Consider the following 15,240-nt stretch of genomic DNA (forward strand, 5'->3'; position numbering starts at 1 on the left):
AGCATTGGAAATGTAAATGAAGAAAATACCTAATTAAAAAAAAACATAAAAAAAGAGTTACAAAATTTCCCGAAACTGAAGGGTCTAGTGGTTAAGGAGTGTAGTAAACTGCACTTCCTCAGGGTAAATGTATAAAGAAGAGTGGAGATGGAGTCACCACATCCAATCACTGATGTGCTGAGCGAAGGGTGAGAAAGCCCAGGGGGACTATAGACTCGATACTAGTTTGGGTCAGAGGGGCTTCTAACAGTGAGGTAATTAGATATGGAACACATAGATCTATCTATGATTAGATTTACTGACCTCACTTTACATTGAGAATTTGTTGAAAATTAGGAGCTTTTGAGGAGGTAGCAAAAACTCTGGATTACCTCAGCATGTGTGGACCATCGCCCAGCAGAAAGCACATCAACACAACTTACGTATGTCTTCTGAGGCGACAGCAGACATACTTATGGGTCTATGAAATCTTAAAGTCCCTCTCTGTATGGCAAGATGAGACAGGGCATAAAGAATCTGGGTGGCTCTCACTACACTGGGGCAGCAGTGTGTGTGCTGGCAAAACACTCAGAGCAACTTACGTGAAAATGCTTTCGCCAAATCCTCTCTGGGTGATAAAGTACAGCTCAGAACTCAGATTATAGTTGTAAAAGACACTGTAATGAGGTGGAGGACAAGAGAGGAGAAACAGGACAGAAAGGGAGGCAGAGGAGGAAGGTAAGTCTTAATTAACCCTGTCCAGGTTTTCCCTCCTCGGAGAGACTGAAGGGTAATAGGATTGCACATGGTTTCACAGCAAGCAGACATTAGTCAATATCTAAAACGAGGTTTCTATTTAAATCAGAAATGATGCTCTTAGGTACTGTAATCTGGCTAATAAACGTTCATGACAGCAGACAGTGCATGTCTGTCCCTAGGACTTGGGAGGTGGATCACAACCTTGAGGTCCTCCTGGACTGTAAGTGAGTCCCAGGGCACAGGAGGGAGCCCAAGAGGGAAGTGGGGGTTGGGGGGGTGGTGGAGAAAAGGTGTGTGTGTGGGGGGCGAGGGAAGCCACTAGTCAAATTATTACCTTACTTATATCTGAATGCTACATGACCACAGCAGTATTTTAATATGCCTTATTTTTATAATTATTACCACACCTGCTGGTAGCCTTGAAGAAGTGTCTCTTGTTCTTGTATCTCTTTTTGAATTTGTTTCAGTTTTTCTCCAGTGAGGGGGTCAGATGTTTCTCCAAATTGTAGCCACCTCTGTTTTCTGCTTGTTTCTTCAAAGCTACTTAACTTTAAGAAAATGGAGGAATTGTTTTATTCACAGAGGAAAATGAAGTGAGGAAGATAAAGAGGTTGTCTGACCCAAAGCATCTCCCTTGGTGACCATACTGGGAAGTGCTATGACCACGGTCAAGTCAGCACAGGGATTTTCTGGGGAGAGAAGAGACTCAGAAACTAATGGCAACACACTGATTCTACACCGTCTCATGCTGTTTTTGCTAAAACTCTCACTTCTCTGAAGGCCATAATGAACTCCTTGATGTGTTTTTAAAAGGACAGCTGGTACAGGAAAATCATCCAAATGAGCCAGTTTCCCTTTTCCTCTTTCCACTTCACTCTTTTGTAAGGAGAGAACCAAGAATGAAGTCTGCATTTTATGTGGCAATTACATCATCAACAGCTCCAGGCACCAAGGATGACAAGGAATTTAGTAGGAAGCATAGGATTTTTGTTTTGTTTTGTTTGTTTTTAAATAAATAAAAAGGAAAATCAGAAGAGAGTGGTGTGTTTGTTACCTTGGCCTGAAGAATGTAGTTCTCTTGGTTCAGTTTGAAGAGCTCTCTCTCCTGTTGCCTCTTGAGGCTTTCCACTGTGTTCTCCAGTTCCTTCTCCTTCTCACAGAATGTCATTTTCATTTGCTCGATCAGTGCTTGTGCACCCGTCCATTTTTCCTCCGCATCCTGAGCTCTTTTCAACATTAGTAACTCTTTCTCTCTGTTCCCACCGTAGGGTCCCAAAGGCTCCTTTCAAAAAAGAAGCATTGCTTCATTATACTAGCTGAACCTTTAAGACTAGAACACAAACAGAAAAATAAAGACTGGAAATGACAAATGATAATAATGTTCCACTACATAGCTGTCTCTTGTGAGTCTATGCCAGTGCCTGGCAAATACAGAAGTGGATGCTCACAGTCAGCTATTGGATGGAACACAGGGCCCACAATAGAGGAGCTAGAGAAAGTACCCAAGGAGCTGAAGGGGTCTGCAACCCTATAGATGGAACAACAATATAAACTAACCAGTACCCCCAGAGCTCATGTCTCTAGCTGCATATGTAGCAGAAGATGGCCTAGTCGGCCATCACTGGGAAGAGAGGACCCTTGGTCTTGTAAACTTTACATGCCCCAGTACAGGGGTACGCCAGGGCCAAGAAATGGGAGTGAGTGGGTAGGGGAGCAGGGCGGGGGGGAGGGTATAGGGGACTTTTGGGATAGCATTTGAAATGTAAATGAAGAAAATATCTAATAAAAGAAATTTTTAAAAAAGAAAAGTTCCACTGCAAAGACACAGTAAGAGCAACGTGAACACAGAAATTTCATATTTTACTTGTATATATTAATCAATTGTGATATTTTCTTATATACAGTATACAATTAACACATACATACTTTATAATTTAGTTTTAAAATAATTTTAAGATATAAAATTAAAAATATTAAGATGAACTTCAATACCTACAGTGTGTAACTGGACAAAGGAATCATCTGAGGGGTCTTCAGGTCTCTTGGGTGTAGCTGGGCTACCTTCACGGTGAGGGGATGGTTTATTCGAAGCTGCAGGCTTGATGAGTTTTGTTCCAGATAGTATTTCTAAATATTGCAGACAACAGAAGAAAACATTACAAACACAAGACTGCAGGTGCATCTGGCAATGATGGACAGTAAGCATGAGGACAGGCAATGGGAAGGTAAATGACTGCCATAGGCTGAGAGCACCACACTGCCATAGTCCTTACATTATGGTCACTGCAGCCCCAGAAGTCACCCACAGTCAACATCTACTTTTGACCCAAGACACTTGAAATGATAGACGGAGCTAAATGAATGTGAGGAGACTGAGAAGCAGGGTGACTTTAAGGCTTCATCACCTTTGAACAAATTATTCTTTAAGATGGTTACAGTAAGGATATCCTTATGATGAATCAGAAAGAGCAAAACTGGTAATTATCAACAGCTTTAGTTGAGAGTCACTGTGCCTTGAGCACTATTTTGATACTCGATGTGTGATGGTATTACACCATCAATGGAACAATGTTCAATTTAGAGACCACCATAACAGCTGACCTAGGTCTGAGCTCAAAGGTTAATAGTACTGCTATAATTCAAGAGCATCATTTAACAAATTAGAAAAGAATGTGACAAACCTATATTTTGGCCAGATTTTCTGATTTCACAGTAACTTCTAAATCTCCAAAGGTAGAGATAATTGTGAGGCTGGCACACCATTCAGTTAGCAATAAGGACTGTAGAGGAAATACCTCGCTGGGTCTTAAAGCCCACATTCAAATTCGACCAGGTCTGATCATTCAATAAGCATTATCCAGGTGCCTTAAAGGTAAAGTCACTTCACATTTTGTATGTTTGTAGCAATTTCCTCAAGATCCAACTGTTTAAGCATAGTTTTTTTTTTAATTAAAAATATCACCATTTATTTGAAAATATAGAAAAGCTAAAAGAAGAAATAATTCAATACTTCCTCACAGAAAGATTTCATCTTTCTATTTTTTGGGAGGGGCATATAAAGGTTTTCCTTATGGTCATAATTACATTCAGTGTGCTTCACATGTTTCTAAAGAAAATTCTTAAAGCATCCATGAAAGAATGCAGTCACTGCAGATGCACCACGTGATCCCTTCCAGTCACTTGGTAGGCCTTACCATGACCAAGGGTGAGGTGTATCTTGTCCGCACACGACTCTGTTCAGAACCAGACAGCCAAAACCAGGTGGTTGTGTGTGTGAGTCTAGCCTGCCAGACTTTTTACAACAGACTTTTCCATTCCTGAAAATTTTTTCATGTGTAAACCATGATTGTGCCGGGTGCCCAAGGAGGCCAGCAGGGCACCGAATCCTCTGGTATGGGAGTTACAGACAGTTATGAGCTACCATGTAGGCGCTGGCAACGGAACCAGATTCTCTGCAAGAGTAGCAAGGGCTCTTAATAGTTGAGACACCATCTGGTATTCCCGCCCCCCTTCCCCCTTACCTAAGAAAGAAAAACAGCTGTCCTTTAGAGGCCCAATAAGCAGCTGACTGAGACAGATGTAGATACTTATACCCAGCCATAGAAATGAAGTTGGGGACACCGTGGTTGAATTAGGGGAAGAATGGAAGAAGGGGGGGCTGGGTAACCCACAGAAAGACCAGTAGTCTCAACTAACCTGGACCCCTGGACCCACTGAGCCACTAACCAGGCAGGATACACCAACTGGTCTGAGGTCTCTGACACATATATAACAGAGAACTGTCTGGTCTGGCCTCAGTGGGAGAAGATGTGCCTAATCCTTGAGAGACTTTTGAGGCCCCAGAGTAGGGAGGGGGAGGCCTGGGGCTGGGGAAGCATCATCTTGGAGACAGGGAAGAGGAGGAATGGGGTGAGGAACTGTGAGAGGGGGAATAATGGCTGGATTGTTAAATAGTAATAATAATAATAAATAATAATGAAATTCAAACAGCAAAATATTACAGAATTAGAACCCTAAAGCTCTTTTTGAAGAAACAATGCATTAATGACATTCAATCAAGAAGAAATATACCAAAATAATTCCACGTTGGTAAGAGACATTCAATTTCCTTCATAACCAGAAGCATGAACTAAATCTCCAAACTGAGAGAAGTATGGTTACAAGAGAGAATAAATATACCTTGAAAACATAAGCCTACTGCTTGTGTGGCATGGGAAAAGGGAATATATCATTTTATATTTCCTGGATGGGAAGAGGAAGTGACTGGCAATACCTAACACTGACACGAAACCAGGAAACACCAATCTGGCTTTAGCAATCTCTAACAATGGTTCTCAATCTGTCCTTGTAATCCAAGGACACTGCCTTCCCTCTAATAGATATCTAGCTCTGTCATGAGCAGAGAGGTGTGCTTAGCTCAACAAAACTGGCTCTTTAAACCATATGCAAGTTGTGGTGGCCACAGCTCTAGTCAAAAGATGGAAGCAAAAGGCTCCAGGTAAGTGTTCCAGGGAAGAAATCCTACTGAAAACACTGAGGATCCGGCTGCTCTACTGTCATTTTATAGACAGAATGTGGACACAGACATCATCTTGTAAGAATGGAGCTGGAGGGAGCTGGAGAATGGTCAGTGGTTATGAGCATGTATTTTTCTTGCAGAGGACCTCAAACCCATATCAAGTGGCTCACAATCACCTGTAACTCCAACTCCAGAGGGATGTGATGCCTCTGTGGTCACCTGTACACATGTGGACATATTCACACACACACACACATACACACAACACACACACACACACACACAAATAATAAAAATAAATCTTAAAAAAGTCAGAAGCCACACTGGATTCTTCTACATGAACGAAGGGATCTGGTTCCTTCCCTAGCTGTAGCTCTTAACTCTCCATTTCTGGATCAGTGCTAACTAACATCACAAAGAAAAGAGTTTTATTTGGGTAAGCAAAAGGACTTTTTATTTTTTTATTCAAACCCAATGTTGATGTGAACCGAATTCTCGACACTTCCACATACCAGTTTGCTTCCCAAGGAACCCAACCTGTAACAATTAACCACTCTAAAAGAATTATAGTTCTGAGTAAGTATTGTTACTCTGGGTAAATTATCAATAAACACACACACACACCAGTCTAAAGAGAGAGTAAAGGTCAATGAAAGAACATTATTTGTCCATAACTTCATTTTTTAGTATAAAAATGAGTAATGTGCTTTGATTCTGATACAAATACAGTGAGATTTTTAAATATGGGAAAACAAGTGTAGATTAGTTAACTTTACTCTATCAACCCATTGTTCACCTTGATCCTTTCTCAATCACCGTGCCACAACTGCCTTCACGTGCAATGATTTCACCATCCTCAGGCTTTGGTTCCTTAATGGCCCCCTCCCTCAGCTGCTCACCCACACTGGCATGATTGAGGTTCTCACCACCAATCACAAAACGACCTTCTAACCTGCACCTTAGTACCTGCTGGATGCTGCTTCATCTTCACTGCTATCTGACAGTCCATGCTAGATTTCTGGGAAGGAAGCAAACACAAGGAGGATTCCTATTTCCTCCCTGTAGCAGCATCTATTCAACTGGCAGCTTGTTCTCTCTTTCTGTGCCTCCACATTTCTTAGAACTCAGGACTGTCCACATTGCCAGCTAGTGAAGTCCTACTGTGCACCATTACAGTTTTTCTAAGGCAAGACCACCACCCTGGCACTTACTCCTCTACCTACTACACTGCCCATTCTTCTCCTTTTACTCAGTCTTTCCTAACAGCATACTCATATACAGTCACCACTGCCACCAAGAGCAAAACCAAAAGTTTCTTTTCTTAAAAAAATAAAAGCAGGTTTATTTATGTTATGTATTTGAGAGTTTTGTCTATATGTATGTCTGCACACTAGAAGAGGGCATCAGAGTTTATTTTAGACAGTTATGCACTGCCTTGTGAGTGCTAGAGCTTAGGACTCTGGAAGAGCAGCCAGTGCTCCTAGGTGCTGAGTCATCTCTCCAGTTACTCTTTTTTTTTTTTTAAACTTAAAAATATTTACTTAATATTGTGGGTGCATGTGTGTGGTGTGTGTGGAGGTGTAGAAGCCAGAGACCAACTTTAGGAGTTGGATCTAGGACCAATGCTGGTTGCTAGGATGGAGTGGCAAACATCTTCATCCACCGTGCTATTGCACTGACCCCCAAAGCATCTCTTAACTCCTCTCCCCCAGTCATCTATGCCATCTTCTGTCTTTCACAGGCACTTTCCTCCAGCATGTTCTATTACTTGAAGCACTAACTCTACCTCATCCTCTCCTCCTCCCATTCAGTCTGCTTTGCCTGGTCTGCGATTCAGGGAAATGACCTACATTGCTGATGGCTACCTGCTTGTTAAAACCAAAGGCAGCTCTCAGTCCTGCTTCTTCCCCTGTGGGCAGCAAATGGCAGAGTAGAGCGTCCTTGAGATACAGCTTCCCTAGACTAGAAATTCTGTCAAGGTTCCTCCTGCTCACTCTGCCTGCTCTTCAGACCCTCGTTCTGTTTGATCTCCTATAGTGGTTCTACCTTTACATATATTTTCAATATTCTCATCAACCGCTTTTCACTGTTTTTACTGCCACTGTCTTGGGTCAAAAGCTGTAAATGTAAAATGTAAACTGAAGTCAGCCCCAAAGGAATATAGAGTTCTTTACTATTCCACAAAACCAAAAAAAATTAAAGAATGCACTCTATGTATCCAGTTCTGGCTTGATAAGAATATACTCTTACCTTTTTTTCTAAATTGATTTGAGGTGGGAATGGATCTCACACTTTTAGTTTTTGTATTATCCTTTGAAGTTTTCTTTTCAAGGGCTGAAAATAACTGGAGTGGTGAACTGGGTTTGCCGTAGCCTGAGCTCCGAGCTGATGCGTACAGTCCACTCTGTGGCTTTCTCTTAGGCAAAGAAGGTGTGCTTCTGGCCTTCTTACATGGAACCTGTTTACCAATGACAGGCACCTCTTCCCCAGCCCCGAGCTGGGACCTGGAAGTCTGCATATAACAAGGACAAGCCCTCTAGTATTAGAATGAACTTCAACCACTATTACAAGTGAAAATTAACAAATGGCAAGATTGTGATTAGCAAACAATGAGGTTTGTAAAGGGCAAACTATTATAGCAAGGGTCTCTACCTCATTAGAATTTCAGTGTTTTGAAACCTATCCTCAAAGTTAGCATTAGGACAAAGTACTTCAAACTAATAAGCTTGTAACTATGTGGCTACCAGTACAATGAAGACATCCAGGATGAAGATATTTTGAAATGACAATCAAAATAGTATGTTTCTTTTCTCTGGATTTAAGGTACATTAACAATAGCTACACTGGTGACGGTTAGTGAACTGTCAACCCGACAGTCCTGCTGCGGTTGGGAGACTCTCCTGATGGTGGTGAGCAGGCTCACCATCATTCCCTGCCTGGGATCCCAGACGACACAGAAGGGGAAAGGAACTTTGCTGCACCTGCATTCATTGCTCTGGTCCTCTTCATTTCTGCTGCCTTGACTTTCCCATCATGGTGGGCTATACCTTGAACTGTGAGCCAACAAACCCTTTCCTTTTCCCCCAAGTCACTTTTCCCCCCATAGTATTTTCTCACAGTAACAATAAAGACACTAATGCAACACGCTGCCTCACTTCACAGAATTGAGAAGCTTTATAGGTGAGAAAGTCAAAGTAAAATATTGGAACCTGGGACCTATAAAGCAAAAACATAAAAACAGAGAAAGAAGGACCAATGAGATGTGAATTTTGCCACAGTTGCTAATCACAATCCTGTAAAATGCCAACTCTCCTGTGGTGCAGACTATGAGGGAGATGAGCCATGAGCAATGCGGTAATACAGAGACGACTTCTGAAACTGTCCAAGTCTTACACTCACTTAAAGGGTAAGAGACAGAAAAGAAAAGGCAAGAGAGAACCACAAGGAATGGCGCACGCCTTTAATCCCAGCACTCGGGAGGCAGAGGCAGGCAGATTTCTGAGTTCGAGGCCAGCCTGGTCTACAAAGTGAGTTCCAGGACAGCCAGGGCTACACAGAGAAACCCTGTCTTGAAAAACCAAAAAAAAAAAAAAAAAAAAAAAAAAAAAGAAAGTGAATGCTACTTTGGGGCTACTTTGAGCTTGGAGACTGGACATTCTGGTAATAAGTCCCACCCACAGGAAAGACAGCACCCAAAGATGATGTCATCAGCCCCATTAATCCAAGCACACACATCTCACCTGGTTCGTTTTGTCATCCTGAGGTAATAGTGAGGGGTTAACAGATGTTTTCTTCTTCAAAATCTCCAGGTACATTTTGTCCAAATGCTCCTCTGTAGCTGGACAGCTGCTGCCCACGCCCTCATCTGCTGTCCTGTGTAGAACCACACTCTCATTGTGTTTGTGGGGAAATTGGATCACATGTCTAGTGTCTTGAGACACAGTGTTTGTGTTCGTCTTCAGGGGTAAAGAGCCTACAGATTCAGCTTCTTTACTGTCCGCTGCTTTCTTAAGGCTACAGAATAAAACAGAGCACAGTATAAACTGAAGGTAGCATGAATTTCTCAGCTACCCACCCACATTTGTACATACGCATGAACTGTTAACTACTGAGATGAAGCTACAATGCTAAATCTGTCGTTACAGCACAACACGACAAAATCAATACCAACTGCCCAGGACACACAGGTTATGATGTACCTGCTTACATTTTTTCTGTTCTCTTGAGGCAGGGCCTAATGTAGCCTAGGCTGGCCTCTTACTCCCATTTTCGTAGAGGATGATCCTGAACTCCTGACTCTTCTAACTCTGAGTGCTGAGATTACAAGCATGTGTAATTCTAATTTCAGATAATTTTAATGCAGCACAGTAATTTTTATCCACAATTTCTTATTAAATCCACATGTACTTGAAGTATGGAAATTTTTTAAAAATAAATCTCTGTAAGACTAAGGTTATTATAATTTATAACAAGAAATCATGGAGTATAAAAACTAAAAAGCATAAAATAACCAAAGCATAGAAAAAATTTAAAACACAAAGAAAAAAAATCACCAGAATTTTAAAATAAAGCATTTGCCATTTAATGAACTAAAACAAATTAGGTAAGTATTAAAAAGTCAGAAATATGGGTTGGAGACAGCCTGCTGCTCTTATGAGGACCTGGTTTCAATTCTCAGCTCCCATAGACTGACTTACAACTGCCTGGATCTCTAGTTCCAGGGGTTTCAAATCCCTCTTCTGGCTCCCATGGGTATTAGGCAAGCATGTGGTGCACTGAGATATATGTAGGAAAAAAATTCATATACATATTTTTTCTAAATCTAAGAAATATAACTCAAGGAATGTCCTATATTTGGTTAAATACCAGTAAACCACAAGGGTTCTAAAAATAGGAATATCTTATGATTTTTAATTGAAGAATAGTTTAAGAGGCTACAATTTCTATATTATGTAGACAGTTACTCAGTAAATGTTGGAAATGCCTAAAGCACTTAAAACCAATGGGAGAAATATCAGGCTCTTCCTTGTTTGTGGCAGCAGAGGATGTGTAGATGCTAAACCAAAGTGTTTCCTGTTCTTGCTGGGTACCAACTAGGCTGCATTCCTTGCTCCCTTGCATTGGGATGGGATCATTTATTAATTCTTGCCATTAGAATGTGAGTGCTGGGATAGGTGGGATTTAGGTGTCAGGAAACTGATAGTAGAGGCTAGAGAAAGGTAATTATGTTTTCATGAAAAACATTGCTAATCTTTTACCTACAACTTCACACGAGGCAGACTACATGACACATCTGGGGTAGTAAGAGCAATAGGAATAAGCAGGTGGCTAGAGAAGATATAATGATGGGAAGTGCTGGTTATTACTGGCTATGACTGGCTATTACAAGAAACCAGATGAACTCAGGACAGAATGGGCTCCTGTAGAGGACTGACAAGAAAAAAACCTATTGGGCTTTCTCTTCATGTCTAGACATCAGCAACAGGACTCACTCTGGGAAGATGGTATGAGAAATAGAGTTTCATTAGAATTCTCAGTTCAAAGAGTGCCTGGGTGTCTCTCACAAGAGCCATATATCCTGTGTGGTCTTTGGGGTCGTTGTTCCAGAGGGTCAAGAACCAAACACATCAAGTAGATTTAAAATTTCATCTAGCAAAGACCTTTCAATCGAACATGGAATGTGGAGCTGACTAGAGCCAAACAGGCCAGAAGCATCACTGACCCAGGTGTGACTGAGAGAGAAGTGATGGCTGATGGCTAAAGATTTAAAATGTGCTAACAGCTGCACTGACATTTCTGAAATTATTGTTCCCTGCATCATGTAGTGATATTTGTTTTCATTTTATTTGCTATCTGTTCATTCTATTATTTTTTGAGGTATACATATTTAACATAAGATTTACCATCTTTACTATTATAAGTGCTTATTTCAGTGGTAAAACATTATGATTGTTATGTTGAACAAATGTTACAGCACCCATGCCCATATTCTGATTTTGTGAAGCTGAAACTCTGCAAGCATCAAAGATCCCCTCACCAAGCTACTGCTGGGGCTCCTGCCTTTCTTCTTTTTGTCCTATGACTTTGAAGTATTTCATATAGTTCAAACACACAGGGGCATATGGTGTTTGTTTTCTTCTTGGCTGACTTACTCCCCTTAGTACAACATCTTTGTGATGTAATTTTATGTCAACTTGATATAAGCTAAAATCATCCAAAAGGAAGAAAAATCAGTTAAAAAATGCTTCAGGAAGATGGGGCTGTAGGCAAGCCTGTAGGGAATTTTCTTAATTAATAATTGATGGCTGATATGATGCTGGCATTCCTGGGCTGGTGGTCCTGGGTTCTGTAAGGAGAGGCCGAGTAAGCCATGTAAGCACCACTCCTCCATGACCTCTGCATCAGCTCCTGTCTCAAGGTTCCTGCCCTGTGTGAGTTCCTGTCCTGGCTTCCTTTAATAATGAACTGCAGTATGAAAGTGTAAGCTGAATACACCCTTTCCTCCCCAAGTATCTTTTGGTCATGGTGCGTCATCACAGCAACAGTAACCCTAAACAAGATAATCCTCAAAATCAGTGGTGAGGATGGAGGGACTGGAACCTTTGTGCATTCCTGGTAGAAATGACAACCAGTACAGATGCTGTGAAAGATACTGCATCACAAAGAGTAAAAACAGATCCAGCATGATCCAGCCATTCCCTTTATAGGTATATACCAAAGCAGGATCTGCTGTAGAAAAGATATTTGTCCTCAGGTTTTAAACAATATAGAAATGTATGTTTTAGAATTCATAACATTAAAATAATTTTACAAGCTATCTAAGAAGAGCCTCTGTAACATCACTGAGTGGCAGGCTCTGCTCTGTATGCTGACTGGCACACAGCTCCGTGTGAGACCACACTTGCAATTTGAGGGGCAGATTTTAGCCTAAGCTTCTCTGTGTCATTTTCCTTTCAACTACCTAAGTAGGAACAAGGTCAAGAAATCACAAGCAGATTTACCCAATGAGAACATGGCAAAAGCTGGGGCTCAAAATGAATGTGGAAACACAAATTAGATAATGACTGGATGGTTTCATGGAATGTTTCAAGGAATCAGAGACTGGAACAATGCAGGTGGCTAGCATATGAACCGCCTGTGTTCTCTCATTAGGGACATATGACCTTAGACAGTTATTTTAAACTTAGACCTCAGTTTTCTTGTCTGTGAACCATGGAAAGCAATGGAACTAGATTCAGAGCTTCTGACAGGCTGAATTAACACGCACAAAGAATGTGTAGCTCTCGCTTACTGTTAGCATGTGATGTATGCTAAGTGTCATCACGCTGTGGTGAGGTGCCTGCTGGTATGTTCTAGGATGTGAGGGGAGGATATGACACTGCAAATGCTACATGAATGCAGAGTTGTCTGCAATAGGTTCCTGTGACTGTTACTCTGCCCTGAGGTGTGACAGAGCCCTGCAAACTCTGCCACCAAACCCTGGAGCTGCAGGATTTCCACGAAGTCTACTTCTCCCATGACCTTAGAGCTCAGCCAGTGAGATGATGGCCAGCTGGTGACTAAGTCAGAACTGATTAATAAAACAGAAAACCAATGATTCACATAAAAATACAATTAATTTCCTCCTCACAATGATTTGACTATCCATGTGCCACTGAAAGACGAGGAATCGTATTTCCAGTGAAAGCATTATAACTCATTAATGGCACCACCTTCTTAGTAGCTCTTTTTCTCTTGGTCTCAGGAGAATTTTAATGGAGACAGCAGTGGCACATGGGTAGACACACGGAAGCCTGTGTTTTCACTAATTCACTAGAACGATTCCACAGAATAAACGGCTATAAGATTCCCTGTGAAGTGAAATAGCAAACACTACTCAGCTAAGCAGCCATCCTACACAGGCACTGCCCAAACCTCCTACCTGATAGGCTGCAAGTCAAAGGCCCTGATCCCATAGGAATCGATCCTGATAGGCTTCATCAGCTCCTCCACTGTGGGCAAATCTAAGAGAGAAGAACAGTTAAATGAAAAACCAAAATCGATGCCTAAATTGCTTAATTTACACACTGAATCTCACCCAAATCACAGCTTCTCTACTTCATATAGTTAACAAATGGCATATGTAATAACCTAAGTTTGTATAACAAAACTGCACCAGGAGCTTTTTCTTTGAACTTATAAAATACATCTCTATTATCCATACCCAGACCAGACACACATTTGTTATGTATTTTCTTTTTAACCTCAATACTATTTTCTATTAAAAACATTAATATATATGTGTGTGTGTGTCAAATTTGCTGCTTAGTTTGGTCAAGGCACATTAGAATGTGAGCTGTATTCTACATTTAGCTCTAACTGTGGAGTTGATCCAGGTGGGGTTTCATTTGATCACGCCCTTTACATTCAAACACCAAGAAGTCATCACCACAAAAATTATATGCAAAATATTCTTCTAAAAATATTCTATTTAAAGATGATAAATAGAGAAATTCTGTCTGTTCACCCATCATCCGTCCACTAAGTCTGTCAGCTTTTACCGGACTCGGTGGTAGAGATGTTCTTTGAAGACTCTTCGTTTTCTTGAAGACCATCTTTTATGGAGCTCCTGACAGTTTGCACAGTGCTAGCCTCAATTCTTGGTTCGCCTGTGTCTCCCAGAGAATGAGCTACATGACAGTAAGCTTGGTGCAGGGCTTCAGTGTCACCACTGCTTTGTCCATAAGGAACACCTGTTGAAATAAATACAACTCCTGTGCATCACCTCATACAGACAAAACAGAGTCATTCCTTAGTCTCCCATGAATGGTGAACAAGGCTGCAGGACAACTGCATTACTACAAAAGTAGAGTCAAGCAAAACCTGGGTAAGCTATCAGCGTGAAGTCACAGCAAGGTGAGACCGGTCCTGATATAATTGTAAAGTCTAACTTTATCAACTGCTGCCTTCTCATGGTCCTCAACCAACATCTCTGCGCTGGGTAAAACTATTCTTACACTTTCTATATGGATGCATCCCTCTGAAGGACCCTGTCCTTGCCTTACACTAACATTTGTGCTCTGCTTGTGTGGTAGCATCTCAGTCTGTAATGGCTCTACTATAAGCATGTTCCTCTAATTCTGCAAACCACTGAGTATTTCAACATCTTGTTAAAACAACGATTACTCAAAGCTGTTTCTGAATGGCCAACTCCAGTCACGTGTCCTTTCTGGGCTTGTAAGACACCTGATATTAATTACCCTTTACTTGGTCATTGTTTCCTCTTCACTTTTTCTTCTTGTAATTCCTACCACTCCAGTCAGCACATTTCCATTTTTCATTTGTCAATGGCCCATTGTCTTAAGTGTCTCCAATTGCTATGAAGAGACACCATGACCAAGACAACTCTTATAGAGGCAAAATGTAATTGGGGCTGGCTTACATCTCAGAGGTTAGTCCATTATGATCATGGCAGGAAGCATGGCAGTGTCCAGGCATACATGGTGCTAGAGAGGGATCTGAGAGTTGTGCATCTTGATCTGACCGCAGCCAGGAGAAACTGACTCTTCTGCATTGGGCAGAGCTTCAAAGCCCACCCCGACAGTGATGTACTTCCTCCAACAAGGCCACACCTCTAAATAGTGCCACTACCCAAGGCCCAAGCATATTCAAACCACCACACCCATCAAATGGTCTATCTCTAGTCCTCTGAATATTTTTAGATTTAAAATTTTTAATTTAAATTTTAAATTAAATATTTTTAAAACCCTCTGAATATTTTTAAAAGCCCAGTTAATTCTTCCGTTTTTCCTCCCCTCTGTCCTCTTTTTTTTTGTTTGTTTGTTTTTTGTTTGTTTGTTTGTTTTGTTTTTCAAGACAGGCTTTCTCTGTGTAGCCCTGGCTGTCCTGGAACCCACTCTGTAGACCAGGCTGGCCTCGAACTCAGAAATCCGCCTGCCTCTGCCTCCCAAGAGCTGGGATTAAAAGCATGCGCCACCACGCCC

General features: G+C 41.3%; 1 protein-coding gene across 1 annotated transcript in view; it reads right to left on the reverse strand.

Annotated features, from left to right (window-relative positions):
• The window catches only part of Cep162 (centrosomal protein 162), a 68,709-nt gene that overhangs the window by 33,771 nt on the left and 19,698 nt on the right, over positions 1 to 15,240 (reverse strand). Inside the window, exons 10-16 of the mRNA XM_085827822.1 lie at positions 13,798 to 13,989; positions 13,179 to 13,260; positions 8,998 to 9,271; positions 7,508 to 7,769; positions 2,735 to 2,865; positions 1,793 to 2,020; positions 1,146 to 1,286 (exon numbers count right to left, since the gene is read on the reverse strand). Of these exons, the coding sequence (XP_085683948.1) occupies positions 1,146 to 1,286; positions 1,793 to 2,020; positions 2,735 to 2,865; positions 7,508 to 7,769; positions 8,998 to 9,271; positions 13,179 to 13,260; positions 13,798 to 13,989 (1,310 nt within the window). The remainder of the gene's footprint in view (positions 1 to 1,145; positions 1,287 to 1,792; positions 2,021 to 2,734; positions 2,866 to 7,507; positions 7,770 to 8,997; positions 9,272 to 13,178; positions 13,261 to 13,797; positions 13,990 to 15,240) is intronic.

The sequence above is a fragment of the Mus caroli genome, unplaced genomic scaffold (genome assembly GCF_978045245.1).
Source record: "Mus caroli unplaced genomic scaffold, Mus_caroli_1 scaffold_11, whole genome shotgun sequence".
NCBI lineage: Eukaryota > Metazoa > Chordata > Mammalia > Rodentia > Muridae > Mus > Mus caroli.